The sequence below is a fragment of the Aspergillus terreus genome, genomic scaffold (genome assembly GCF_000149615.1).
Source record: "Aspergillus terreus NIH2624 scaffold_7 genomic scaffold, whole genome shotgun sequence".
NCBI lineage: Eukaryota > Fungi > Ascomycota > Eurotiomycetes > Eurotiales > Aspergillaceae > Aspergillus > Aspergillus terreus.
Genome location: NT_165930.1, coordinates 880893 through 908386, shown reverse-complemented (window position 1 = coordinate 908386; position 27494 = coordinate 880893). Strand labels below are relative to the sequence as shown.

Genomic DNA, 27494 nt, shown 5'->3' with positions numbered 1-27494 from the left:
TGGTTATTGACTAGGCATGGGGTTGAGTACACCCCAGCTGGGATGAGTCCCGATTGCTGTGCGGGTCTGTTATGCGATCATGATTAGATAGCTGTCTGGGGTGCATGGGTGGACGCTGAGCTTATCCAGCACAAAAATAGATAAATGTTCATTCATTCATGCATCAGCAGAGGGATACTCCTACCACTACCAAGACAAAATGGTATCATGCAATCTAATATCCAATACACAGGAAGAAATAAACCAAGACAGCCACGTCATACACACGCAAACAGTCACCACAAAAAGACTGATCTATCCCATCACCGCGCGCACATCCCAAACATACAGACTCTCATCCCACCCCACACTGGCGCACCAGCCCTCACTACCAAACAAACACCAGTCGACACCCGTAACAAACTCTGTGTGACGGCCCATACGCCCCAGCTCAGCACCCATGACAGGGCCTGGCCCGGCGCGCATGGAATCGACGTCTCCGATAGCGCCAGGAGGGGACTGGTCGCTCCAGGCGCGACAGGTCATATCGTAACTGCCGCTGAGCAGAACGTTCGAGAGGTGCGGGGACCAGGAAATCTTGCGCACGGCATATTCATGTCCCAGCATGACCGCCTGGGGACCCTGTTGCGGGGCGCGAATGTCAAATGTGCGAATGGTGCGATCGACGCCAGCAGTAGCAAGAATCGACGGCCGGTACTTATTCCAGTCGTGGGTCAGGGCTTCGGATGGGGGAGTCGCTGCAGGAGGCACGCCTGGTTGTCCGGGGATAGGCGAAACCGGAGCTGCATGGATAGGGATCTGAAGAGTAAGGTGGTTGGATGCTGAGGCTGGGGTGCGAAGATCGAAGATGCGGACGTAAGAGTCGGAGGTGACACATGAGAGGATGTCCGGCGAGTGAGGCGAAAAGGCAGCCGAGTAGGTGCAGCTGTGTGTGGGAAGGGTGACAAGAGAATGAGGGCGATGCGGAGACCAGACGCGTACGGTGCCATCCCAACTGCTGGAACAGAAGCGATCTTTCGCGACTAGGTTCCAGTGCACACTAAAGACCTCGCGATTATGTTCTTTCCAGTTCTGAACAGGAAAGTCATTCAGACTGCAATCGAAAAGCTTGATGCTCCCATCACCAGAAGCTGTGAGGACCTGGTTCTCATGGATCTCAGACCATGCCAGATCATACAGCGAGTCCTGAGTTGTGAACCTAGCCAAGTGAGTTAATTGTGATCAGTAGCATGACCAATTCACACCAACTCACCACTTTACAGGCACGATCCCATTGGGAGTGAGCTCCAGAATGTACATGCGCCCATTGCCCACCAGTCCAAAGTTGGCCGACGCGGCAACCGCTAGCCGGTTATCGAAGAATGGGGAGTACTTGACCGCACAGCCGTTGTAGCCTTCTGTGCGGAAGTGGAGCATGGTTTGCTGGATTGACTGGGCCACGCTCAGGGAGTGGGAGTGAGGAGGAGGTTATGAAGAAGGGGTAAACGGAGTGAGCGGTTGTTTGTGTATGTCGAACAGAAAACAGAAGGGTGAAGGTGATCGGAGGAGGAAATCCATCCAGCGGACGGAGAAGTTGCGGGGAGACCACATGCCGAGGTTGTGCCTGATTCCTCAGGCCACCGGTATCAGCCCGCATAGTACTACGTCATCGTCTTGTCGATGCGAACTGATACAGAGTACAGCTTCAGATTGTTCACTTCACACAGAACAGAATCAGATCATACCGACAATGCTCACGAGATACTAACTCCCAACATCCACATCTAATCCCCTCTGTTGACAAACGTCTCCTTTGGTCAGTCATAGATGTCACTCTGACGACAACGGGACCAACGGTCCAAACCGTCCAAAATGACCGCAAAGCGAACAGCTCCTTCGAAAGGAGAATACAGCCACCATGCACACAACATCCCACTTAATCAAGCGCCAGCTACTCCCCCATCATGCCGTCGCATGATACCATTGAAAAGTCCGTCGCCGCGCAATTCCTCCACACCGAAGTCTCCCGTCTGGGAGCGCAACCGGGCCTTCGTTCGCTACCGCCGGGTCCGGAGCGCGATTTCCTGACTCTCACCTGGGGCCCCACCGTCTACCGAACGACCTACGCGCCTGAGTCGCACCGTCTCCTCCCCTTGTTCCTCCGTGCGCTGAACGAGGCAATCCAAACCGCGCTGCACCGTCTTCCGGGGACACGCGAAGAAATCCATCTCCTGGAGAAAACTTACGCCTCAAAGGTGTTCAGCGCGCAAGACCAGTACCAGGACGTGGGCGAGGACGTCATCCGCCAGATCTTTCACGACTGGAAAGTCTCCCTCGCATTACCGTCTATCGAGCTTCCGGTGCGTCTGCGGCTGTGCTTGATCGTGGATGATGCGGTTTTGGCTTCGTTTGCAAAGCAGGTGGACCTGGCTGCGAAGGAGGGGCAAGATGCGCATACTTCCGGGTGTCCGATAAAAGTCCTCGAGGAGAACTTTCCCGATTCGCATCGCAGAGATTCCAATCCGGCCGTAGGGTCCTTTCCCGGGTGGACAACGGTAGCGCTATCGTCGCTGGTGGAAGTCTACGATGGATTAAGGGAAGGCAAGGGGTTGATGAAGTATCATAGTCCCGGGAGCGTATACATGGGTGGTGGGGATTGGAAAGCAGAGTCAGAGGTCTTTTAAGAGTTTAAGTCTTTATACCCGGTATCTAGTACAATAAATCCACGAGTTCTTCTACTTGTTCTGCTGCATCCCTCGATCTATATACACCAATCCGGCTCCTGATTGGCCACTTCAAGAGCAATCACGTGTGGCGCAATATCTCCGCCATGACATGAACATACGAACAGTCACAGCTCTCCCAAACCTCACCACCACCCCCCTCAAATGGCCCGCAGTCGGAGACGGTGGCCCCTATGGACCGTTTTGTATCCCGCAAACGACCTCGGTCCCCATCCCCATCCCCCGTGTCCTATCCGGACGGCATCCCGCCACCGGACGATGACTCGACCGACGTGAAGCTCGCACAGCTCGTCTCCCTCTTCCCAGAAACCACCCAAGATCTCCTCCTGGACATCCTCGTCGCCAGCGGCGGCTCCGTAGACCGCGCCGCATCCACACTCACCTCGCAGCGCGTCTGCAAATCACCCACCAAACGGGCCACGCCATCCACACCCGCGGTGCAGACCTCGCTCGCCGCACACATCCATGTGCTCCCGCCGGCACCAGGGACGGCCGCTGCGCCGTCCCCGCTGAAACGGCAGCCACTGACCCGCAAGGGCAAGACGCTGCATCTGTTCGCGCCGGAAGACGTCGCAGCGCACACGCCCTGCACGATCATCCACAACTTCCTTCCGGCGGCGCAGGCCACCGCGCTCCTGCGCGAGCTGCTCGACGAGTCGGCCCATTTTGCGCGGTACCGGTTCCAGCTCTTCGACCGCGCCGTCGAGAGCCCGCACTCCGCCTGCGTGTACGTCTCCACCGCCGACGAGTACAGACAGCACACGTCCGAGTACACGTACGGCGGCACGTACCGCTCCAACGTGCGCCAGATCACGCCGCAGATGCGCCGTGTCTCGGGCGCCGTGCAGCGCGCCGTCAACGATGAGGTCAGCAAGCGCATCCGCTCGCACTACCCCGGTGGCAAGAAGCTGCGGTACCAGTCGCCCAAGGAGTGGATGCCCAATGCGGCGTTTGTCAATTGCTACGACGGGCCGGCGGAGAGCGTCGGCTTCCACGCGGACGAGCTGACCTATCTGGGGCCCCGCGCGATCATTGGCAGTCTGAGTTTGGGCGTGGAGCGGGAGTTTCGCGTGCGACGGGTGGTCGCGGACGATGCGGATGAGGGTGCTGAGGTGGGGGAGACCTCTACACTGAAAAACACACAGGCCTCCTCAGAGTCGCGTGCGGACGCGCAGGGCCAAATCTCCATCCATCTACCCCACAACTCTCTTCTCATCATGCATGCCGAGATGCAGGAAGAGTGGAAGCATGCGATTGTCCCGGCGCAGACCATCTCGCCCCATCCGGTCTCCGGAAACCGCCGCATCAACATCACGTACCGATGGTACCGGGACTCTCTTCATCCGCGGAACACGCCGCGCTGTCGGTGCGGGATGCACGCCATCCTTCGGTGTGCGCAGCGCAAACGGGAGTCCCGCGGCCGGTACATGTGGATGTGCTATGCGGGGTTTGCGCCGGGAAAGAAGTCCTGTGGGTTCTTCCAGTGGGCTGAATTTGATGACGATGGGGAGCCTTTGTGGGAGAAGAAGCAGGCGGAAGACCGTGCTCCTATATTGAGGAACTTTGTAGATGAATCTTCGGAATGATAGCGGCTGTGTTTGCACCACTAGCTGTTATACAGTATCTTATAATACAATCAGGGAGACAAGAAATCATATCACATTCCTGAGGTAGCCAATACACGAGCATCCAATACAGGCAATTTCCTATACAACTCGAGACAAGCGTACGTGCATGGAGGAGCGCGGAATGCCGTCAATGTACCCGTACAGCATAATGAATCCAATATAGCTGCTTTAATTCTCCATCCAACCCCTCGATAGCCTCATACAAGTACTCTCTGTTTCATGGTCAGCTCAAACCAAGCAAATGATACGAAGATCCAGGGTTATCCATACCAACAAAGCGTGTCCAACGAATTAGTTCATACAACAGCCGCAGAAAAAGGCGAGAATTGTTTCCGAACAAGACTTAGTCCTTCGAGGTGATATCGTCTTTGCACGGCATCGTGAAGTAAACGCTCGAGCGACATCCACTAAACAGTCTCTTTCACTCAACATTTCGTTAACTCACGAAACCAAAGCGAATATCTTACCTCCGATGGCACAGTAGTCGAACGGTCCCTCGAGCCGTCAGAAGACCCCGGCAACTGCTGCCTTCGTCGCCGACAACAGGGACCAGACGCGCGACGGTCCGAGCTCCAGTACTCCGAGCAAGCGAGGGCCCCTACAAAGATGCAGCACAAGATCACGAAGGGGACGAGGACCAATGCGACGAGGATTATGGAGGTTTTGTATCGATCATACAGACTGCTAGGCATGGTGACTTTGAGGGATGTAGCAGGGTAACGCGCATGGACAAGGGATGGTGGCTAATGATACCGTTCGCGAGGGGTAGAGGGCCGTAGGTCTAAGCAGAGACGTGTCGGACTCTGCTGGTCCTGCCCGATACATGGCGTTGTTGGGGTGATGTCGTCTGAGGAAAGAGCGTATACCGAAAAGTGAAGCGCGACTGACAAGTAGGCTATGATTATTCATTGTTCGACTGCAGAAACGTCATATTGGGTATATAAACTAGAAGGTCAATCATTCATGTTCCACCTCTACCCGCGGAATAATCATATCCTTGACGGAATTCAAGGTAGCTTCATCTAACCGAGAGAATCGAATCTATAATCATCAAGTCAGTTTCGCGTCTCGAGTCTGCTCCAGACGAACCGTACGTACCAGCTCATCGGTTCCTCCCCGGGTACCCACATTCCCAAACAAGGTCGCATCGGAATGGCTTGCCTCGATCTCTTGCGCAACCCGCTTGGCCCAGATCCCATCCCAATGCCAATCGCCCGGCTGCCGCGCCTGGGGGCTTCCTCGTTTCGTACCCGGCGCAAGCCCAGACGAATTGCCTTCCCTCCTGTGCGCCTTCCAGGCATGCCAGGCACTTGGGTTCCCCGCAGCTTCCAGGGGTAAGGAGTCGAGCACAGTCTCGTCGTCAAAGGTGGAGCGGATGTAATCCAAGAGGACAGCCACCGGGACCGAGGTTCTTCCGTCGGGAGCCTTCTCCTCGCTCGACAGGACCGTTGGATCTCCCGCACGGTCACCATCTCCTTCACTTTGGGCTTGTGTATCTGGAGCCGAGACACCATCTCCGTCCGCGGGCGAGTCCTCGGTGTTGGTAGGGCGATCGTCTTCTCCGCTGGGACCTGCGCCGTTCACACTCACAGCCCTGGACGATGCGGTCGAGTTGATCCCGCTCCGCTTGGCTCTACCAAACCAGTGTGGAAATCCATGGCGCAGACTGAACCCACCAGGGGGCAGTCGTTCTTCGTCCGTCGCGCTCACTGGGTCTTCGTTTGATGCGCTGGTGCTAAAGGTATACGTCGTAAGGGGTACAATCAACGGATGGAATACATCGGTGGAAAATGTCACCAGGGGAGGGAGGTCCGGATAGGAGGGCGGAAAACGGATTTGGGAGCGGAGGACGGCAGAAGCGTATGGTCCTGAGTATGCCATAGGTTAGCTTGCGGACCAACACCAATTGCACTCGCACTACCAAGTCCTCAGATTGAGAGACACTGAGACATCACATACCGGATCGAACGAATATAACAGCAGTCCAGAGAGTAGGATCGTTTGGGGCGACGCTCACATATACACCGGGAGGCGCGGCGTGGTTTAAGCTGGCACTGGAGATCGGGAATGCAATTAGCTCCACATTCCACGTGAGCGAGAGTAAAAGGGAATGAAGAATGCACATACAATTCCAGAAGCAATTGATGCTTCCGAAGAGCGGGGATATTGGGCAATCTGCAGCTCGACATGTCGCCGATAGGACTAGTTGGGGAGGACGGAGAGAGTGACGGGGCTTCAGGGATGCGATGGTCGTTCGGCCCGCACTGACGCTGCTGTGGGTTTAACTCCGCTATCTCCGGCAGATATAGTACGGATCGTGCACACAATAACATCACTGAATTGCTTCATCCAAGAATAGGCCGTCTATGGTAGTCTAGGTATATAGGTAGAGCACGAATTATCGCAGCCATCATGACGCTAACCGAGACGCCATATCAGTCCAAAAAGAAGGCTGGTCCATGCCTGTAATCGATAGTCCTTGTCCAACTCCCTCGTAAATGCCTCCAGCGACGTTCTCCGTCCACCAGATGAGCAAACCCGTCATGCCCCCCGTGGGGGTCCCATCCTTACGTAGAATAGCTGATCCCATATTCACGCCGTATCGGGCACAGGTTTGGGCAGCACCCATGGCCACGCCTGCAACACGCTCGGTGACCCGATGGGACCGTTCGTACTGGTACAGACTGTAAGCCATGGACTTGATAAGAGGCGCGATGAGCTTTAAGGCGAGAAAAATGTAGATAATGATAGACGCCACCGTTCTATGAATATAAGACCGTCGCGGCCGGTCCCCAGCTGCGGGAATTCCACCTGAACGACCGTTTCCATCCAATCGTGCCTGGGAGCAAGCGCCCAGATGACCAGGAATGTTTTGTTGAATCCGCGAAGCTTCGTCCTGGTTCAAATCTGTCGGAAGAGCATCAAGCAGGTACCCAATGGCACCAGTGTATAGAGACCGCACGAGCTGGCCGTCCGCATGAGGCTGTTGAGCCTCATACACTGCATTGCGAAGCAGGTTCAACGCTGTCGAGAGAAATTAGCACACCAAGTTCACGCAATTTATATCTCGTGGCAACTTGAGATATCCACAACGAGAGAGCGAACTAACCCGGGAGAACCCGGCTCCATCGTATCCCAGAGTCGATCTCATACCCGGTCGTACCCGTGACCACGGGCTCCTCCAGCCTGGCCAATTCCATGCCGAAGCTCTCGCCTTGGGTTGAGGAATTCGAAGAAAACGTAGAGTCCAGGTCGTTCAGCGTGGTACTGCTCGCAGTGGTGGGACGCTGGAGGTCTCCTTCTGACCACTCTGGTGCCATACCGTATTGGCAATGATCGCCCATGGGTGATATACTGTTGGTATCGAGATATTTTTTCAGACTTTCTGGTTTGTTTGTTGCTTGTTCGTTGTTCTGATCATTCGCATCCACAAGCCGTTGGACAGATGAGAGTAATAATCCCGGCATGCGCCGTTTGATGATGATAGGGATTGCGGTCGACAGGAGTGACAGCCCTGGCAATTCAAGGGCATGGATGTCGACCGGCGATTCATCCATCTCGGTTTCCTGGCTGGCGTGCGATGAAGGTGCGAACGGAGGGTAAGAAGCAAGTGAGGGGGCGCCTTCCTCCGATGTTATTACTCTCGCCGATGACAGCCAGTGACGCGGATCGGAGAACATATGAACCAATAATGATAGTCGCATTCACATCATACATGCCTTAGTTCCGCATCAATCGTCCCAGAGATGCATTTGGCTGGGGTGAGGAGATGTACCTAATTAGAGACAGACGTAAACTGCAAAGAAAACGGTTGAGGCGCAGATGGCCCGATTTTCACATGTCAGCGCCTGTAGCGTCTGTGGCGACTCCACCCGTCAGAGATCTACGGAGTAAGATAACGCCATCCTCAGAAGTGTATCAGAAGAGAGTATAGCATTCTCGTGATCATTTCATCTGCGATAGCTGCAAGCCATGTGATGAAACGGTTTTAAAGCGTGGGTGGTCTCATCCTGGGGACTCCTTGCAATAGGCCACTCCAAACTCCTCAGGAAATGAAGGATGAAGCCCTGACTCTGACTCACCAGAGGCTCTAAATTGCTTGTGCTTCCTCTTTTGGCATTCATGTTACGTTATGTCATCCAAAGGGCGTGGACTGTTGCCATCTGTTGCGCCCTTTAAACGACTCCATGGTCACCAATGCGACATAAAAGATCAAGTTGCATTCTGACTTAAACAAACTTCCCTGCTTATGGTATATAGACGCACGAGAACCCACATCTGAAAATGAAAACAACTTTTCAACACAATCCAACATCTCAGAACATTATGTATCTCAAATACCTCCCCCTCCGGGATGGTGCATCTCCCGCGGAAGACCAGCATCCGCCATCAAAGTATCAGTGTTCTTCGGACTGGGAATCGGGATGGGCGCGGTGCCGGTATTCGAGTCCAACATGGCGGCCTTGATCGGCTCACTCATTACACTCTCATCGGCTCCGGGCTCAAACCCTCCTCCACCTTGACCCCCTCCTCCGTCAAATGTCAACCCCTGCAGGTCACCCAAGTCCAATTTATCGTAATTGTCGCTCAGTCGCTGCAGGAATTCGGGATCGAACCCCATCTGCACAAAGGGGTCCACAGATCCACCCGGGGTTGAGAAAGACGAGACCCCAGCCGAAACACTGCTGCCCCAATCCGTCGATAAGCCGGAGTTGGGGGCACGAGCTAACATCCCCGTACTACCGGCAAAGCTACCGGTAGAGCTTCCCGGCATGCTTGGGACGGCAGATGACCGACCAGTTGCGGGGAATGCGGGACTGTGGATGCTGGGGCTGGAATAGCCAGAGTTCAGGGGGTATCGGCGACATACACTTCTTGCGGAAGGGTTGGTCTCGACAGGCGGTTGTCGCAGCCCGTCATGGGCAGCAAATGGCGGTCGCATACCCAAGTTCTCGAGTTGGATATGCTCCGACCCGGGGACAGCTTCAAGTCCGGCGTCCCGCTTCAGAACGCTAAGCCAGACGGGATTATCGGCGCAGGTTTGGTTCCACGGGTCGTCACTTCCATAAATCACCTGTCGTGCCTCATTCTGGATCATCTGATCCGTGGGGAAGACACCGGCCGCCATCTGATTATGAATATAGGAAGTAAGTTGAACTTGAAGACGATGAAAACAATTGACATCTTCAGGGTTGGCCAAATCGACGGATGTCTTAAACGGATCCAACACGGTGTGTTCATGGCCAATGAGATACGGAGGCATGGCATTCTCGACCAGACTCTGAACTTCTGGTTCGAAACCCCAGTCACCGTGCCACTGTGCCATGTCCGCACCACTCTTGAAATGGGACGCCAAGTGATCGGTTCGATCCTTCCACGTGGTAAGGACGGTCCCACAGAATCCACAGCGAGATCTTATCTCGCAGATGTTACTGCGCCATTTGTCCATGGTGGGGTGGAACCTCACATTGTGCATCAACCGCAGGTGTTGATTGAGATGATCTTTCCGATAGAAGCTGCGCTCGGTGAGCGACTTCTCCTGGCAGCTGCTGTAATTGTGCGTCTCCAGGTGATCGTGATCTGGATCAGCGGCCATACAGAAGACACAACGCCGTACGTTGTCAACAATGATTACACCTCCATGGGGGGAGCAGGTCCACTTCTCCAAGGCCAAGTGCAATGACTTCTCGTGCCGCTGCCAGTCATACTTGGTCTGGAATGAGTCGGCACAGAAGGTACACTGGAAGATCCGTGACCCACGGGCCTTGTGTTGATTGAAGGTGTTGACGGGGGCGGATGCTTTGCGACGGCGACGGCGTTCCTTTCGTTCCATTGAACCAAAGGACCCTAGGGAGGATCGATGGGAGAAGGCAGAGGCAAAGGACAGGTCCGAGATGGAAGAATGACTTGCCGACCGACTTGTCTCCAAGCTACTGACGGATGGGGTATGGAATATATTGGAGTTAGGATGGCTTGACTCACCACTGGACCCCGTCTTCCGAGAATGGGAACGCACGTGACCAGACTGGGACGATCGTTGCGATGGGTCCAGAGGCGTATTCACCAGGGCTCGCAGAAATATCCGAGGTCGCAGCAGGTTCGTTTTCTGGGGGAGAGTGCTTCCAACGTTCCAGCGGAGTCATCATAGCCATGTTGAGGTGTGACTGTCCGGGAACATCAATGGCGCCGGGAACCGGAGAACCACTCCGTGGTGGAGGCCGCACCTTGCCGCGTCGCCGGGCATTGGCAAGCCAATTGGAGATTTGGGTGCGTTTGAGGCCAGTCCGTTGCTTCAAATCATCCTTCTCCTGATCGTTGGGGTAGGGATGTTCGTGATGCTCCTGAAGCCAGGTCTTGAGGATGCGAACCGCCTCACGGGAGAGTCGCGAAGTGCTCTTCCTCGACCGAGCCTCGAGCTCTTCTGGCGTCGCCATTCCCGTCAGCGACTTGAGAGCCTTCTTGCCGGTCAGACCGCCAATGGGGATGTCGACATTCTCATTGATTGGAGGGAAAGTGCTCAGGAATTTGCCGGGGGCCTTGGCATGGGTGAAGCTGCACTCTCGATAAAGCGTGATACAGCAAGTACAGCCACTGTTTTGCATGACGCCGCTCTTCGCGACGAAACAGTCCAGGCCCATATGGCGACAGAAATCACAGGGGTCTTTGGCGCGAAACATGGGATAGACGCGGTTGTCTATCACCGGGTCGATGGGATCCCTCCGGCTGCAATCAGGAAGTGGCTGCTCCGGCGGGTCATTGGAGAATTCCAGAGGTTGCTCGAGGGAGAGCAGTTCATGATTGGCGACAGCATCGTCATTGTCATCGAATTCGCGATGGTCCGAAGCCACATCATCGTCGCGGGCATAAGACCCGTATGAGGCCTCATCGAAATCGAAGTATTCCATTTTGGGTGGATCTACTCCGTAAGTTTCGTGCACCTCGTTTGATGAGTCAGGAGCCAACGACGAAGGAAGCTCCGTCTCGACCACCAGTCAAGGTTTATGGCCAAGATTGAGGAGGACAATGGAGCAAGAAAAGACCACGATAAGCGGATCAAGGAAATCTCATGGAGAGAGAAGAAGGGCGAGGACGGGCACTGTCAGACCTAAAGAGGGAACGGCTTCTGCGTCTGGGGTATCAAAGGCATGCCGGACCGACAAGGCGTGCTAGTACCTTCTAGCAGGGCCGCATGCTGGGTCGACCGAGGAGGCCCTCACCTCCATTCTCTGCAGTCGCCGTCAGCCAGACTAACCATGGGCGGCAGGGAGTGGACAGGCGGGCAGCCCATCAGAGGGCATCCCAGAGTCCCGAGTCAGAGGAGCAACCGGAGAAAAGCAGATGGGGCCGAACGGCGAACAGGAAAGAGGAAGCATGCACGCCCTTCCGTTGACAACGCTTGCCCCGATCCGGTTAGCTCCAGTGGGGGAGGGCGTGCATGCCGCTAGTCCCAAACGGGCAGGGGTGATTCATCCCCAGACGATATCGGAGCCTCCCAAGGCCGCTTGATATCGCTGCTCCCTCGTATCCTCGCGTGTTGTTTCCCAAGTCACCCCTCCTCCACCGAATATCGGGGGCACTGATTGTCTTGACCTCGTATACCTGCCTACATGGATCCAGCCATCATCTGATAAAGCCAACGTCATCGTGTCCAATGACCACACATGCCTATCACGCGTCACCCAGCCAGGATCAACTATATTCACAATCCGTCCAACCATGATGCCCTTGATGACTGAGACATCCATCTCACTGCGTTTCTAGACCGAACAGTCCTTGCCATCTCCGCGGGCGCGAACTCTATCAATCAACGCCTGAAAGATAAGAATCACAAACATCTCACCGCTGCAAGAAAGTATATCACAAGACCGTTATGCACATCCACCAACAATCCCATTCCACACATCACTCCGTCAGAGGCGTTCTCTGTTGGTCCACCACTTGTCTCGGCCAACTTTGCTCACACTAACTCAATAGGTTGCACACGTGGAGTTAGGCTCTAACGTCCGACGGAGTCTGGGTCCATGGACCTGGCATCCTATATAAAGGCATCTTATATGATGTCAAATGTCCAATACCAACGTTGTATGGAAATTGAAACAAAAGGGAAAGCTACCTGGGAGCCCACTTGGTGATCTATCTTAGATGCACTCAAGACACCAAATACCGAAATTCTCATTACAGCAACATCGAAACATCCTACCTACCCAAGGCATATACACACTTACTCTCCCAGATCACCCTCACAACCCATACTTCGTATTAAACTCGTCCGCCACCTTCCGCGCTGTCGTGATAATGTCCACACATCCTGGAGAATCCGAATGGCAACAAATGGATAACGGATAACTCTTCAATGGCAGTTCCACAATACTCCCATCAATCGCCGTCACCGACTGCTCTTCCACTTGTTGTCGTACATGTTTCTCCACGTCTCGGAGATCCCAAGGCTTCTTCTTCCGGTCGATGACCAACATGCCGTTGGCGTCATATTTCACATCGCCATACAGCTCTGCCCAAAATTCAATCCCAAGGTCACTGGCCGCTTTCTCCATGTTGGTCCCCGCAAGTCCAAACACAGGTATCCCCTTAGGAATCCCCAGCATGACTGCCTTGGCCACCTCATAATCGCGACACATCATCCCGTACAGAACTCCATGGGGCTTGACGTGGTTGAGAGGGATGCCCTCTCGGTCAAGGAACCCCTGCAGTGCTCCCACCTGATAGATGACAATGGCAGTCAGCTCTTCGGGGGAGAGCTTCATCTCTCGTCGCCCGAAACCCTGAAGATCCGGAAGCCCGGGATGGGCGCCAATGCGAACGTTATGGGCTTTGCAGTTTCGGACAGTCTCCATCATGATCAAAGGGTCACCACCGTGAAATCCACAAGCGACGTTTGCGATGTCAATCATGGGGAGAAGCTCGAGATCCGGGCCGCACACCCAGTTCCCATACTGCAGAGCATAAGTTAGCTCTCATGCTGAAGAGAAACGGGCTCGTTGGTGGGAGGTGACGTACTGCTTCACCCATGTCGCAGTTTATCAACGCTTTCTGCTTGATTGGGCCCATGACTTTCACAGTTCCGGTTCAAGTCGACTAACAAATTCGACACCTTTAATCTCAATTTTCGGAGGGCAGCGATCAACAGGATACTGTCAAGATATCAGGCATGAACTGGCAAAATGAAATGAGGGCGTTTACCAAACCCCGAAGAGGGGAAGCATGTCTGGAACCAATGCGGCTATCTTCTCCAATCTGAGGGGTCGTTATCGCCGACTGGGACTGAGCATCTCCACACCCTCTCCAATTTCTCCAACCTGGGCATTGATCATCCCATCCAAGTCCAAATTAACTTATCTTGTATACCCTGGTTGCATCATCGCAGCTGGCCGTGTGGTTTCATTGGGCTGCGTGCTGAGGGGTAGGTAGATACGAACTCAGGGTGAAGAAATACACTTTGCATTTAATCCGAAAGACATCCCTGACACGCCTGTGCTCGAATGGGTTGATACATGAATCGAAAATCTATCATGGAGTCTCTGAAGACATTACTCGTCGCGAATCGCGGTGAAATCGCCGCGAGAATTATAAAGACCGCCAAGTAGGGGATACACCGAAGGCTCAAGGGGCGAAACTAAAGGCGCCTTAGGAAGCTCAACATCCAAACCGTTGCGATCTATACCGAGCCCGATGCTGCCTCTAGTCACGTCCACCTAGCTGATCAAGCAGTTCTTCTCGCCGGCCCACCGTCGAAAGCCTACATAGATGGGTACATCATTGCCAGCCCGCCTCCTACACGCATCCCTCTTCTGACCAACGCGCAGAAACCAGATCATCGGGATTGCCCAAGCAACACAAGGCGGATGCAGTAATACCGGGATATGGATTTTTGTCCGAAAATGCAGATTTTGCCAGAGCTGTTGCCGATGCGGGTCTTGTATTTGTCGGTCCCGCGCCAGAAAGCATCGAAGCCTTCGGCCTCAAACACACTGCACGAGACCTTGCGGCCAAAGCTGGAGTACCAATTGTGCCTGGCTCAGCTGGCTTGGTGACGAGCGGAGATGAAGCTGTCAGTGTAGCGAGAGACTTGGGCTTCCCTGTATGCTAAACTGCGTTGGTTTCCCAATTGGGATGACAACAGCTGACGAAGATCGCGTTAGGTCATGCTCAAAGCGACAGCAGGCGGTGGCGGTATGGGCCTTCTGACGTGCAATTCGGAAGAAGATGTCCGGGAGTCGTTTTCCACAGTTCAGTCGCGAGGCGATGCCCTGTTCAAGAACGCCGGGGTGTTTATCGAACGGTACTATCCGTCGAGTCACCACATCGAGGTGCAAGTGTTTGGCAACGGGAACGGCAAGGCCATCTCCATTGGTGAACGTGAATGTTCTATTCAAAGGAGACATCAGAAAGTGATCGAAGAATGCCCGAGCCCGTTTGTCACCAAGAACCCAGGCCTGCGAGCAAGCCTGGGCAGTGCAGCTGTCCGGTTAGCGGAGTCTATCAATTACGGCTCGGCCGGGACAATCGAATACCTCGTTGATGACGAGACTGGATCTTTCTTCTTCCTTGAGATGAACACACGCCTGCAGGTCGAGCATGGCATCACTGAGCTCTGCTACGGGATTGATCTCGTGGAGCTCATGCTGAAACAAGCGGATGCCCAGCTCTCCGGGAAGAGCGGACTAGATGCTCGTTTCCTCGCTAATATTCCCGTAGCAGGTCCGTCGGGCTGCGCGATAGAAGCTAGAGTCTATGCGGAGAACCCCGTGAAGGACTTCGCCCCGTGCCCGGGTGTTCTGCAGAGCGTAGAGTGGAAAGAGCTCCCAGGGTCCCGAATCGATACCTGGGTCTACAGGGGTATCAAGGTATCGGCAAACTATGGTATGCACTAAACTCGGCAATGGTAGATGGGGTCCCGTGTTGTCTAACTGTATCGGATTAGACCCCCTTCTCGCAAAGGTCATGTTCCATGCACCCAGTAGAACGGAGGCCATCGAGGGAATCAGGACCATTCTGGCCGGATCGCGTATCTGCGGGCCTCCGACAAATCTAGAGTTTCTCACTGAAATACTCGGGAGTGAGACGTTTGCCTCTGGCCACACCTTGACACGGTTTCTCGACCATTTCCAATTTGACCTGTCCGCAATTGACGTGGTATCCGGAGGCGCCTATACTCTGATCCAAGACTGGCCTGGCCGTCCAACACTCGGCAAAGGATTCTGTCACGCTGGGCCCATGGACCCCCTGGCCTTCCGCATAGCGAATGCACTAGTCGGGAATCCCGTCGGCCTCGAGGCATTGGAGATCACGTTGAGTGGACCGGAGTTGCGGTTCCTCGGACCCGCGATCATCTCCCTCTGCGGTGCACCGATCGCCGCGACGCTCGACGAGGCGCCCGTTCGAATGTGGTCACGAGTGCTGGTGAAGAAGGGCCAGCGTTTGAAGATCGGGAAGACGACCGGGAATGGCTGCCGCACATACTTGTCCGTGTTTGGAGGATTCTTGAATGTTGCCAAATGGTTCGGGTCCAAGTCCACTGCTCCAATGGTCGGAGTTGGAGGCTACCAAGGCAGACAGCTCGCCTCAGGAGATTTACTGTCCATTACGAAAGAGCTTCCGAGCATCAGTGGCGAGCTCTGCATACCCGACCATCTCATTCCTGACTACCCCGAGCACTGGGAGCTCATGGCCATGCCGGGCCCATATGATGAAGGGTATCTGACCCCTGACAGCATCGACATGCTGTATCAAACAGAGTGGAAGATCTCGCATAACGCAGCCAGAGGCGGTATTCGCCTTATTGGTCCGAAACCGACATGGGCTCGCGCCGATGGAGGAGAAGGCGGCGCGCATCCCTCAAACCTCATCGAGTACGGTTATGCCATCGGATCTCTCAACTGGACAGGCGACGACCCTGTGATCTTCCCTCAAGATGCCCCGGACTTTGGTGGATTCATCAGTAGCCACACGATAGTGAAGGCAGATCTGTGGAAACTGGGACAAGTCAAAGCGGGTGACACGCTGCGGTATCGAGCGACTGCTTTGGAGGATGCGTTGGCAGCCCGCAACGAAGTAGAGAGGTTTATCCATGATATAGTGCAATGCTGCTATACCCAAAGTGATTTCAGCGCCATCACGCCTATGAAGAAGACACCTCCGCAGCTGGGAACTAAGCAACGCGGAACTGGTGTCATCCACCAGATTCCGGCAAGCGGAAATCAGCCCCTAGTTTCATACCGCCAGGTGAGCCAAGTAAACTGAATCATTCCAGACGATAATCATACTAATCAGCACCTTCCAGGGGGGAGATGACTACCTCCTCATCGACTACGGCACCGGGTCTTTCGACCTGAACCATCGCTGTCGAGCCACAGCCCTCAAGAACGCCCTATACGAAGCCACCGCCGACATCACTTTCTCAACCGGACTGATTTCAACCGTCGGATGCGGCAACTGTATGACCCTGTCCCGTCCTACGGCGTAGCACACTCAACTGACTAACATCCACAGCATTAATGCTCTACTACGACGGGAGCAAGATCCCCCAAGCAAAGCTTCTCAAGTATCTCTGCGAGCTGGAAGCAAAACTCGGCGACCTCAGCACAGCAAAGATGCCCAGTCGACTCTTCAGACTCCCACTCACGTTCGAGAGCCAGCGACAGAAGGAAGCGATCACTCGATACATGGAAACGCAGAGGCCGTATGCGTCGTATCTGCCCGACAACATGGACTTTGTCGCCAAGAACAACGCGTTCACCCGGGAGGAGTTCGAGAACATCTTTCTCTCCGCAAGTCTCATGGTCGTCGCGGTGGGATTCTTCACGGCTCTGCCGCTGGCCCTCCCCGTCGACCCGCGACAGCGAATGAACTGCCCAAAAATGAACCCCAGCAGGGTGTACACTCCCGCTGGCTCGGTGTCATGGGGAGGGAGCTGCATGGCGTGAGTTTCTTCCTCCCGCACGCATGAAGTATAAAGTATACGACCCTCTAACACAACCGTTCCAGGCTATACAACGTCGACTCGCCGGGCGGGTACCAGATGACCGGAATGACGATTCCCGGCGTCGACATCCTGGGATCGAAGAGAGGCTATGCAGCAGATAGACCCTGGCTATTCGAGGACTTCGATCAGATCACATTCTACCGCGTTTCGGAGGCGGAATACGAAAAGGAGCTCGCGCTGTTCAATAGCGGTCGCTACGAGTACCAATGGGAGCAGGTCGAGTTCGACATGGCAGAGCATAATAAGCTCCTGCGGGACACTGAAGAAGAAGTCGCCGCCATCCGCGCTCGCCAGCGTGAAGCACAGGCCGCGATGGACCGTCTAGAAGCAGACTTGCTGGAGCGGTGGGCGAAGGAGAAAGCCGAAAGGGGCGTTCCTATGGATGCTATCGAAAACTTACTCAAAGGTGGGCAGGATGAAGGACCGCTGTTGCTCTGAGACGACGCTAAATGTATCATTCTAGATCCGGCCATCGTCCCAATCGAAGCTCCTCTGAACGCTAATGTATGGAAAGTGGAACTCAAAGAGGGTGACACATTGGGCGAGAATCAAGTGGTCATCATATTGGAAGCGATGAAGCTTGAGATCGCAGTCCGCACAGAAGCTGCAGCTGTGGGCGGCGTGGTTGAAAAGGTCTTGGTCCAGCCGGGGGATTCGATTGAAGCTGGTAAGCCTCTGGTTTTGGTAAGAACGTGAGCACAGAGCATCATAAGGTATCTCCGAGTTGTCCATCTAAGGATAGCATCCAATATCATTCTTGTAAACCATTACACTGCTCTAGGGTATCTATCTAATCCAACAACTCGGCGTATCTCCCAAGTAGCCATCTAAACCCATCAAACCTACTCCCACCAGAAACTAACGCTGATTCCTGCTTTCAGCCCCCGGACGTAATGCCACCACCCGACGGGTATGTACAGACATTCCCCCTCCTTGAGAACCGTCTCCACATACTCTGCGTCCAGAAACCCGGGCCACATGGCGTTCCATTGTTCGGATTCAGCGGGAGAAAGTTCTATGGCCGCAATGTCCACCTGCGACGTGTTGGACATGTCAATCGAACGAGGTTGCTCATCCGCTTCGGTGGATAGGCCTGTCTGAGCTTTACCCTCGCGAGTTGCTGCAGAAGAACCTACCGTCTCCATCCCCCTAGGGTAGATCTGCGAGGCCGGAGTACGGGGCGAATAAAGACGAACATACTTGGCACCGACCACTTGAACCAAGATGTTATGATAAGGATCATGGTGGAGAGGGGAAATCGTCCACGAAGGACCAATCCAGGTATTGATGATAGGCTCACTGGCCGTACCCAGTCCCAACGTCGACGAGTGCGATCCATTCTCCGAGATGTTATCCGGGTGGTGCGGAGGTCGTGCAGTGGACTCGGGCAGGTTTATCTGCTGTGCTCTCTCCTCCCGCTCACGGCATTTCTTGACGTACACGGGCGTGCCCGGCTCCGGCCCGGGAGGATCAATCCAGCAGTAATCCGGAACACATATATCTTTCCGCAACTCGGGAATCTGGGCCAGCAGATCATGCTGTGCCATGTACCCCGTCTGTCCGGCATGGTCTTCGCCGCTGTCGTCTTCATCCCGTGCGCTCTCCTCACCACCCCAAATGTACCTGTCGACAAACTTCCCAAACTCCATGATGCGCTGGCCCCAGTCCTCGTCGGTGTACGATCGTCCAACCTCAACCGGAACCAGTCGCCGCCCGCCAAAAGTGCGATGGTACCAATAGTCCCTGGACGACCAAGGCCGCGTCGACAGCGCGGGCCAGTGGTCCACCGCGTCCGTGATAACCAGCGGTGTCCTGGCCGTGCGAATATGATCTTCCATCGCGTCGAAAGAAGGCGCCGACACGCGCGGAATCGGGAATTTCAGCGAAGGAGGAGGAATCGAATTCGGAGGGAACAGCGGAGCGGAGACTTTTCTGCGCTTCGCCGCAGGAAAAGAAGAATCTGTGTGATCTTGCCCGTGACTTTCATCTCCAACCTGGCTATCCCTCGAATGGTCATCTGCCAGACTTTGTAGCGCATCCAAGAGGCGTTTGATGTCTCCCTCGCGCGCAGGAGCACCGGTCATGATCAACGCTCGATCGAGAAGATGTATCGTCGGCGAGAGCCACACAGAGTTTGGGTTGATAGTCAAGCTGCCCTTCGTCGCCCCGTCTCCATTCCACGGATTCCGGTTTAGAAAGGCTATCAGATTCTCATAGTATGATCCGTCAGAGTTTGGTTGTGAAAAGCCAGAGTGTTCGCAAATCGAATAGCACGCTTTGACGATGCTCGCGTCCGTGTAGAGACGTCGCCAGCTCGTTTTCACATCCTTGAACGGAAAGACGCGTAGATTCGCGTCAGCCAGCTGGAGGGCCTTGTCGGGGTTGTCGAAGACGAGTTCGCGGAGAGCTTCTCGGTCGTTGCTGACGCATTCGAGGATTTCGTCGTCGGGGTCTGGAGCTGCGATCCGGCCGAGTACATGAAGAATGGAGTTCTTCAGGGCGACCATGATCGCGGGGAGAGTCCAACACGAGTTGAACGCGACCAGGGAGATTGTATCAAAACATAGGTAGGTGTGGTGCGGGGGGAAGTATTGTTGACAGTGGAATTTTCAGCAATACCGACGTCATGCGGGGAGAAAAGGCCGATTGGGCAAGTGGGTCGGTGCCGTGGTTACTATCTCAACTATACTACGTAGTAGTTCACCATCACGTTCAAGTAGGCCAAGTCTCGTATGTTTTGTTGAGTAAGGTATAATACAAATAGGCTATAGTACAATATTCATCTGATCAATCACTCCAGAAACTCCATCACAAGCTTAGGAATGCGATCAACCCCTTCACCTCTCATGGCACTGACGGGAACAGCACATACTTTCTCTCTCCAACCATCGGGATGACCGCCGGGATGCTCTACCTCACCCTTCTCGACTGCAATCAGGTACTCACGTAGTCGCTTGAACTGTTCCTGGGTTTCAGGAAGGTCGGCTTTGGTGGCAACAACGAACCACGGCTTCGTGTGAATGGGCGGCAGGCGGAGAGACGGGAGGCTCGGTTTGGAGCTCAGCGGCGGTTCATCCTCCTCGAGCTGAAGCTCGGGCAGGCCATGCGTCGGCGGAACCCATGTTAGTGAGTCTTCCCCATGTTCGACAGGCGGTTCAGTGTCGCGGATGCGTTCATATTCACGCAGTTCGCGCCACAGCTTCTGCAAGCCTTCGATAGGGTCTCCCGCGCTGAGGTCCACCACAAAGGCCAGAATTCCGGCCCGTTCTATATGTCGAAGGAACCCTAATCCCAGGCCCTTGTCAAGATGGGCATCTTCGATCAATCCGGGGATATCTGCTATGGTAAAGTTGGTGCGTGGGGCCTTGCCCTTGGACTCAACCAGCGGTCTCCCCTTGTAGTCATCGATCACGACGGTGCCAATATTCGGCGACAATGTGGTGAACTCCCAGTTGCCGATCCGCGTACGGCTGTTGGTCAAAGACCGCAGCAATGTGCTCTTTCCGGCATTGGGTTTTCCCACTAACCCGACGTCTGCAAGCAGCTTCAGCTCGAACTCCAATTCCAAGCGCATGCCGCCCTCGCCGCGAGACGCGAACTTCGGGCGCGTGATCGATCGCGACACCCAGTGCGGGTTGCCCAGGCCTCCAACACCACCCGCCGCCAGCAAGATCGGTTTGTCCATGTGATGCGACAGGTCGAGGTGGATGGGCGCCTTTGGTTCCAGAGCGGCGATATGCTGTCGTCGCGGCGGATTCTTCGGAAAGACCGTCGTCAGGAAGTCGGAGGGGTTTGCTCCAGGGTACAGGACCCAGCGGTCGTGGCGAATGGACGGCAACCCGATCGTGTCCAGCTCGTCCTGCTCCGCGTCCGGTTCCTTTCGTCGATTCTTCAGGCGGGCCAATTCCTCCGCGACCGGGTCATACCTGTCCACCTCCCGCACCACCGTGCCGACGGGCACCTGGATCAAAACATCGTTCCCCCGCTTGCCGCCCTTGCTTTTGCCCTGCCCGTTCTTCCCCCGTCCGGCCTTGATGATGCCCCGTCGGGCGAGCTTGTGCAGACTGGTGAGGCCTTCGACGGCTTGGATGTAGATGCTTCCGCCGCTGCCTCCATCGCCACCATTCGGAGGTCCTTCTTCGACGTACTTTTCCCGAAGGAACGAGACACATCCATTACCACCAGACCCAGCATATATCACCGAGCGACATTTGTCCTGAAAAATGAATCTCGAGTAGTCTTCCGGGGAGGGGTTCAGGTGTGACGCTTCCGAGAAATCATTGGATGCGCCGTCTCGGTTTGCGGTCGTCCGATCGCCGGTAGCAGTGCTGTATAATCGATAGGCATTTTCGTGCGTGCCAGATGGGCGTAGGCGTAGGCGTACAGTCAACTGGAGGGCGGGAAATGATGATATTCGAGGGGTCGGCATGATGTGACGTAGGATGGGCATTGCTCATTTCAGGATGAGCAGCCACAATGTACGATGTACGTAATTCAGGCAGTCAATCAGTATGCATGGTTTGGTTGTGTCTGCAGGTTTGAAGAATGTGTTGAGTGTTGAGAAATGCGGACGATGTCATCGCGAAAACTGATGTGCACGTGACCTTATCGATATGCCATAGCCTGATAAGAATGCTGCATGTCTACAACTATTCGGACAATTGAAGAATGAGATAGTAGGTAATGTATTTGAGGTTGGGATTGAGATATTCGTGCTCTCTAACGCGTTTGGGTATTGTATCGAGTGTATTGCGGAGTAGCTCATTTCCTCTACAGGTGATCCGACATCCTGTCTGGCAGTATATATATTTGCCAGACACAAGCTTCCCATAATGTTAGAGAATGAGCTACGAGTTTTCATCGAGATAGGCATGTATTCCTAACTAGCCTTAAGATATCCAGTAAAGGTCTGTTGAAGGTCAGAACGATAGGCCCTACAATTTTCTGGACACCGACTAACAAACATCAATGTCGAAGACTGTCTTCTCCTACACCTGATACACCTTAGCAACTTGATGCCTGCATGGGGCGACCGTATTCATCGTTTGCAACGCATCTATACGAGAGTACGCAAAGTATCTTGCACAGTCTAAATTGCATCCCAAGACCCAACCCCACGTAATCCAACACGACGGTCCCGGGACGGTCCCGTGGCGGCCAGATGCTGTTGAGAGTCAGAGCATCGATGGCAAGTGAAGCCTCACTGGCTTCCCAAAAACCAGTCATCCCACATGAAGGTTAAATCAAAGACAGGGGCGCCAGTCGCCAAAGGAGCTATCTGACGCGAGCCTGCGATAGTCTTGCAGAGGACATCCACAGCCATGGGACCGAATCTATGCAGTTGGCTTACACGACCCTACCAGGATACGCAAGCCACCACGGAAAGAACGCCACATTCAACCACGGAGCTGGGCCATGCCAGCCGTTTCGGCCGAGCACAGCGGCATGGGGCTACGTATCGGCGATGCCATCCCGTTTCTCCAGCACGGAGTCTGGATTACCAGGCAACCGGCTAGCCCCCGGCTGAGGGTAAGAAGGAGGGATTCACCCGCCAATGGAGATGATCGCACGACGTCAGCTGAGCGATTTCTCAACCCCGAAGAAAGGGCAATTGGGATTGCCGAAGTTGGCGATGGCAGGATCCGGGGATCTAGATCTCTTGCCTGAAGAAGGACACGGGGAATATACTTGAATGGGCGTTGAGCAGACCCTAAAACCTGCGAAACGCACATGCATCTCGATGCGAGTGCGAACGTCATGATGATCGAAGACACCAGTCTCCCCAATCAGCGATCGTGCAGGGCGATTGAGCGGATGCGCCCCCAAATGTCGGTAAACATACAGAGTAGACCGCATCTTCTGCGCCCGATGTATGGGTGGGCGCTCTTCGTGAGAAGCTTGGAAGGATTGCGAAGTCGCCTGGGACAACATGGCAGGCGCATGGCGCATGGCTGCGCGCACTACTAGAGCTGGACAATGCCTATGTCCGATCATGCAGACGTGGAGATAGCAACACGGCACCAAATGGAGCAAGCTGTGTCCATCGCATCACTTCTAATAATTGCTGTATTATTCTGTAGCCAAGGAAGTGTTTTGGATGTATCATGTAGGTACCGATTGGTAGGTGAGGCTGGTCAGGGGCAGCGGAGGGGTTTAGTGGAGAAATGAAAACCCCCCTGGAAGAATACTCCACCTGAGGATGATAATCGACAAGGAATACTATTAATCCAAGCCTCAGTCTGTCACAATCTAGATCCTGGTGCATTGTTAATGGGCTCTATCTATCCATTGGTGACCCCCAATTCCATCACGGAGTGATCACATCCACTTTGGAGGTGTTATTGGCCATTTCCCTGGGGATGATGGCGGGATGACAGATCCATGGGACCAATCAATGGCGTACGATGCCGATCCCGTATGAAGGATTTCGATCTGTAGGATTTCTGTCATCGAACTACTAGACTTCCGCTAGCCTAGCCTTTTGCTAGTCGCGCGGCACCGGAAGTTGACAGTCGCAAAAAGTACCATGCAAGCGACTATTCTTAGCCCGTTCAGCTGGGAATGGGACAGATATGGGGCTTTCGGCCTGTCAGACTGCAGCCATCTGAATCCAGCAATCCGGTGATCGTCTGGATCGGGACGCCCTCGATTGATGGCCTCATCTTGGGTCCAGATGCAGGTTGCCGTCAATGGCATCATACGTTATCTGGACGCGTTTCCTGGGTACTCCAGATGCCATATTTGTTCATCCTCCGGTTCTGGACCAAATCCACCAAGACAGTCCCGACGTCCGAGTGTTAGTATGACGAATCCCAGTCACCTGGATGAGATAGGTGCATGACCGACTCATGTCATGACCTTGGTTGTGAAGTTGTCCGCGTCATTCGACAAGGAATTTATCGATAGTGACCTGTTGTGTCAGGGAAGTGGTATTCTGCAACTATCTCGAATTGATCGGTAATAGGGACGGCAATTTGCGTGCCCGTGCAGCTGTCATCGCCCAGACTAGTCAGATGCTTCCAGAATGGCGAGTAGGCGCAGAATGATAGGCCTCGTACCCCATACAGAACAATGATCGCCCTCAACAACGGTAGTCACTTTACACGTCGAATAGACGGGGGCGGGCGAACGCAGTTCATTGACAGTGCATACATATCGCTGCATCGGGTTGTTGGTCGACAGGAGGCTGTTCCTCCACCTCGCCAGGCTGATCATTCACTGATGGTGATTGCCTCGTTAGGTAAACGGTACGTTTCCCTGGTATCTTTGGCTCGACCGGCCAAATTTGAGGATTATTGTCGCGGGCGGAAGCCATACTCCGTCTGCATCTACCCACATTAGACCACCAGAGCACACCGGTTGTGTCACGACGTTGCATCACGAGGGGGATGGTGGCTAGCGGGATCGGCTTCTATTGTGGCTACCTACCTGTACGGAGTATGTTTGGGGCCTGTTATCAATATGGTGTTGGTTTTGTAGACTCACGTAAGGCTGCAAGTCATGTTGGTGATGCTGATGCGCAGGGATCAAACAGGTATGCCTCGTAGCACAGAGGAGGCTCGACGTCAGACCATATGCGTATGCAAATTCTTTTGATCAAGTTGACAAACACCAAGTCAGCCACTATCGGCGTACTTCTGACCTCCATCGATCTTTATCGACAACCATAGTATTTGATCCTCCCATTGGCTGTGCCCCCTCCACCGTAGCGAAAGCTCTTGTACGGAAGATGCGGAGTACCACAGGGACTACCTACCTATTCCGTCCTCCGAGTAGGAGACCAATCCAAAGGATCTCCCAAACACCCTGATCCATGTTCCCCGTCAGCTGGTCAAGTGTCACTTCGTCTCCACTGACATCCGGACCTGGTTCCTGGCATTAGGAGAAAGGGAATTCATCGCGACTTGCCACGTTGGGGCATGTTCGCGATGGGAGATTCGGGCTCATCACACAGACCGTCGTTCGAGTGAGCTGAAAGGTCCCGCAGTGGAGCGCAGCGGTTCCGCAGGACAATCGCGCGATGAACAAATGGGAAGGGGAATCTGGTACCGCGGGAAAGGGGAGAGTTGCCTTAGTCGAATCCTTCCAGATGCAGATGCTGGGCGCAAAAGCTGGGAGAGGCGACCGGAACAGCCAGGATGGATCCTGTTCGACGTGCAGTTCACATGATCGTGGCTGGCCCAAATAGTCGGAGCTGCTAAAACGGTTCTAAAAAATCTCCAGCGGGGCGGGCAATAGTACTAACACACTTCGGAAGCCAAAAGTCGAGCGAAAAAGTACTCCAGAGGATACTAGTACAGCCCCAGAAGACTAGACTAGATCCACGACGGTGATCCGTCGCCGCGGCACCGGATCATGGATCCCGTTCGTTCCTCCCAGGAATCCTGGTCGTTGTGGTTTGCCACTAACCACTACTAGATGAAATGCATGGATGTGTTAGGTATGTACTTCCGTGGAGAACCTCGTCGACGACATCACGCTAGAGGATTTGCTACGAAACCACGCTAACCGGGAATGCCAGTCCCCTCGACAGTGGTCTCACTCACGTCCTCCCAAATGACAATGGAAACCTTACTCGGCCGTACTTTAGTTTGATTCCTCCTCCCGTCTCTCTTCCCTTTCGTAGCGGATTAACTTTGTAGAATAATAGGGGATGGATGGTCCCATCCTTGATTGGCGCATCGTCCATCCCGTACGTGTTTCCCCCTTGAAAGGTGGAGCCTGTTGAAGCGCCCCTTCGTCAGGACGGCTGATATCCCACTGAGGCGAGGTACATTTGCATTTGCAGGTACTAAGGTACTCCGTAGCTAGGGGGTGGCCTAACACGTACTATGCCCAGAAGTACCATGGGCCGTACTTTTTTGGTTCCGGGGATCATCCCCGGTGCTGGCTCCAGTCGTACGGACGAATCGAATGATCCATGATAATGCCATCGTTCCCCGTCTCCAGTTTCACGACGCCCGAAACTGGACCTCTAATGGGCCGCGTTTGGGGGTCAATTGGCTCGGAGGGGGCCATCCGCTCCCGCGCACCCAGCCGTGGGTTCATACCCAAGGCACCTTGGCAATGGACTTTGCATAACTATTGTTCTTGTTATTATTATTATTACCAGGTACCGACCGGGTCTCGTCTCCATCCAAGGGTTGGGTCTCGTTCCACTATCACACGGGATGGTTGCGACCGCGGAGGATGCCATCTCATCCGGCGGCTCCAAGACCAAACCACCGTCACAGTGGGGGTCGAAGGACTAGAAGCGGGGTTTCACCACTCGATCCTGATCCAATCCATCGTTGAAGGGAGTGAGGGAGATTGATGCGTAGAATTCGACCAGGATAGATCCCGGCGCGGAAACAAAGAACTCTTCAGGGATCTTGCAAGCTGTCGGGTCGCCCTGTTGTCCGCCACATCCGCACTCGCAGCTGCGTATAATCGACTGGGCTTGGTTGATCCATTTGTTTGTCATCATCTGTTACATGGAAACCGAGTAGTCCGTATGTATTGTGTTCCTGGACTTCGGTGGTCGGGGATAATGTCAATCCAATTCTAGAAGATTTCGATACAGAGCATCTCGAGGGGGCTGGACCCATGCCGCATCCACAGTCCACATCAATGATGACGATTGATAGTATCTCTGAAACATGCCCATGTACGTAGTGCGTACATCGGTACGGACAACGCCGGAGTGGCTCACCATCTCAGCTCCCCCACCACCGCCAAATAGGGCGTCTCGGCTTTTAGTGGCAAAAATTGACCAACAACAGGAATGATACTCCGCGAAACTGTCCAGTACTCGGCAGGAAAGAAAAACTGGTTGTTGTAAACAGAACGGAGGGTCAGGCCATGCTGCAGACATCGAGATGGCAAACTTTCAATGATCGATGGACCCGACAGAATGGCTCGCAACCTGCGATCGCTTGCAGAAGGCCCCATCTCCAGCCAACGAGGACTCAGTGGCGTGTCCCGAGGAGGTCGATACGGAGCTTATCAGCCGTGATGGTTCTCCAGCCCGCCGGGTACATCGTATTGCACTTTTCAGACAGCCACAATGTGATCACCGAGGGGAAGGGTTCAGAAATCATGCTCGAGGACAAGTGAGCTAGATAGGTAGTGATCACGTCAACTGCATGGGCAACGCCAGGTGGT

At 54.3% G+C, this 27494-nt stretch overlaps 10 protein-coding genes across 10 annotated transcripts; 3 read left to right on the top strand and 7 right to left on the bottom strand.

The window, feature by feature from the left end:
* Nucleotides 1-294: 294 nt before the first annotated feature.
* pex7 (putative peroxisome biosynthesis protein (Peroxine-7)) lies at nt 295-1416 on the bottom strand (the record flags this gene model as incomplete). Its single annotated transcript, XM_001214430.1, has 2 exons — nt 295-1198; nt 1253-1416. 2 exons carry the CDS (start codon nt 1414-1416, stop codon nt 295-297), a joined length of 1068 nt encoding a protein of 355 aa, XP_001214430.1.
* Nucleotides 1417-1943: 527 nt separating this feature from the next.
* On the top strand, nt 1944-4309 carry ATEG_05251 (putative CUE domain protein; the record flags this gene model as incomplete). Its single annotated transcript, XM_001214429.1, has 3 exons — nt 1944-2507; nt 2606-2647; nt 2879-4309. The coding sequence occupies 3 exons, from the start codon at nt 1944-1946 to the stop codon at nt 4307-4309; spliced, it is 2037 nt and encodes a 678-aa protein (XP_001214429.1).
* Nucleotides 4310-5308: 999 nt separating this feature from the next.
* ATEG_05250 (putative ubiquitin-conjugating enzyme) lies at nt 5309-6232 on the bottom strand (the record flags this gene model as incomplete). Its single annotated transcript, XM_001214428.1, has 2 exons — nt 5309-5392; nt 5450-6232. The coding sequence occupies 2 exons, from the start codon at nt 6230-6232 to the stop codon at nt 5309-5311; spliced, it is 867 nt and encodes a 288-aa protein (XP_001214428.1).
* Nucleotides 6233-6761: 529 nt separating this feature from the next.
* ATEG_05249 (uncharacterized protein) lies at nt 6762-7908 on the bottom strand (the record flags this gene model as incomplete). Its single annotated transcript, XM_001214427.1, has 2 exons — nt 6762-7375; nt 7461-7908. The coding sequence occupies 2 exons, from the start codon at nt 7906-7908 to the stop codon at nt 6762-6764; spliced, it is 1062 nt and encodes a 353-aa protein (XP_001214427.1).
* Nucleotides 7909-8684: 776 nt separating this feature from the next.
* ATEG_05248 (putative homeobox and C2H2 transcription factor) lies at nt 8685-11256 on the bottom strand (the record flags this gene model as incomplete). The annotated part of the gene is made up of 2 exons (XM_001214426.1): nt 8685-10198; nt 10368-11256. The coding sequence occupies 2 exons, from the start codon at nt 11254-11256 to the stop codon at nt 8685-8687; spliced, it is 2403 nt and encodes an 800-aa protein (XP_001214426.1).
* A 1335-nt stretch (nt 11257-12591) lies between these two features.
* On the bottom strand, nt 12592-13417 carry ATEG_05247 (LamB/YcsF family protein; the record flags this gene model as incomplete). The annotated part of the gene is made up of 2 exons (XM_001214425.1): nt 12592-13302; nt 13367-13417. The coding sequence occupies 2 exons, from the start codon at nt 13415-13417 to the stop codon at nt 12592-12594; spliced, it is 762 nt and encodes a 253-aa protein (XP_001214425.1).
* Nucleotides 13418-13878: 461 nt separating this feature from the next.
* On the top strand, nt 13879-17789 carry ATEG_05246 (bifunctional urea carboxylase/allophanate hydrolase; the record flags this gene model as incomplete). Its single annotated transcript, XM_001214424.1, has 7 exons — nt 13879-13949; nt 14180-14447; nt 14509-15229; nt 15291-16591; nt 16650-16803; nt 16859-17288; nt 17354-17789. 7 exons carry the CDS (start codon nt 13879-13881, stop codon nt 17787-17789), a joined length of 3381 nt encoding a protein of 1126 aa, XP_001214424.1.
* A 577-nt stretch (nt 17790-18366) lies between these two features.
* On the bottom strand, nt 18367-19435 carry ATEG_05245 (putative JmjC domain protein; the record flags this gene model as incomplete). Its single annotated transcript, XM_001214423.1, has 2 exons — nt 18367-18385; nt 18552-19435. 2 exons carry the CDS (start codon nt 19433-19435, stop codon nt 18367-18369), a joined length of 903 nt encoding a protein of 300 aa, XP_001214423.1.
* A 707-nt stretch (nt 19436-20142) lies between these two features.
* On the bottom strand, nt 20143-21780 carry ATEG_05244 (GTP-binding protein Obg; the record flags this gene model as incomplete). Its single annotated transcript, XM_001214422.1, has 1 exon — nt 20143-21780. The coding sequence occupies one exon, from the start codon at nt 21778-21780 to the stop codon at nt 20143-20145; it is 1638 nt and encodes a 545-aa protein (XP_001214422.1).
* A 5209-nt stretch (nt 21781-26989) lies between these two features.
* ATEG_05243 (uncharacterized protein) lies at nt 26990-27446 on the top strand (the record flags this gene model as incomplete). The annotated part of the gene is made up of 2 exons (XM_001214421.1): nt 26990-26997; nt 27113-27446. The coding sequence occupies 2 exons, from the start codon at nt 26990-26992 to the stop codon at nt 27444-27446; spliced, it is 342 nt and encodes a 113-aa protein (XP_001214421.1).
* Nucleotides 27447-27494: the final 48 nt, after the last annotated feature.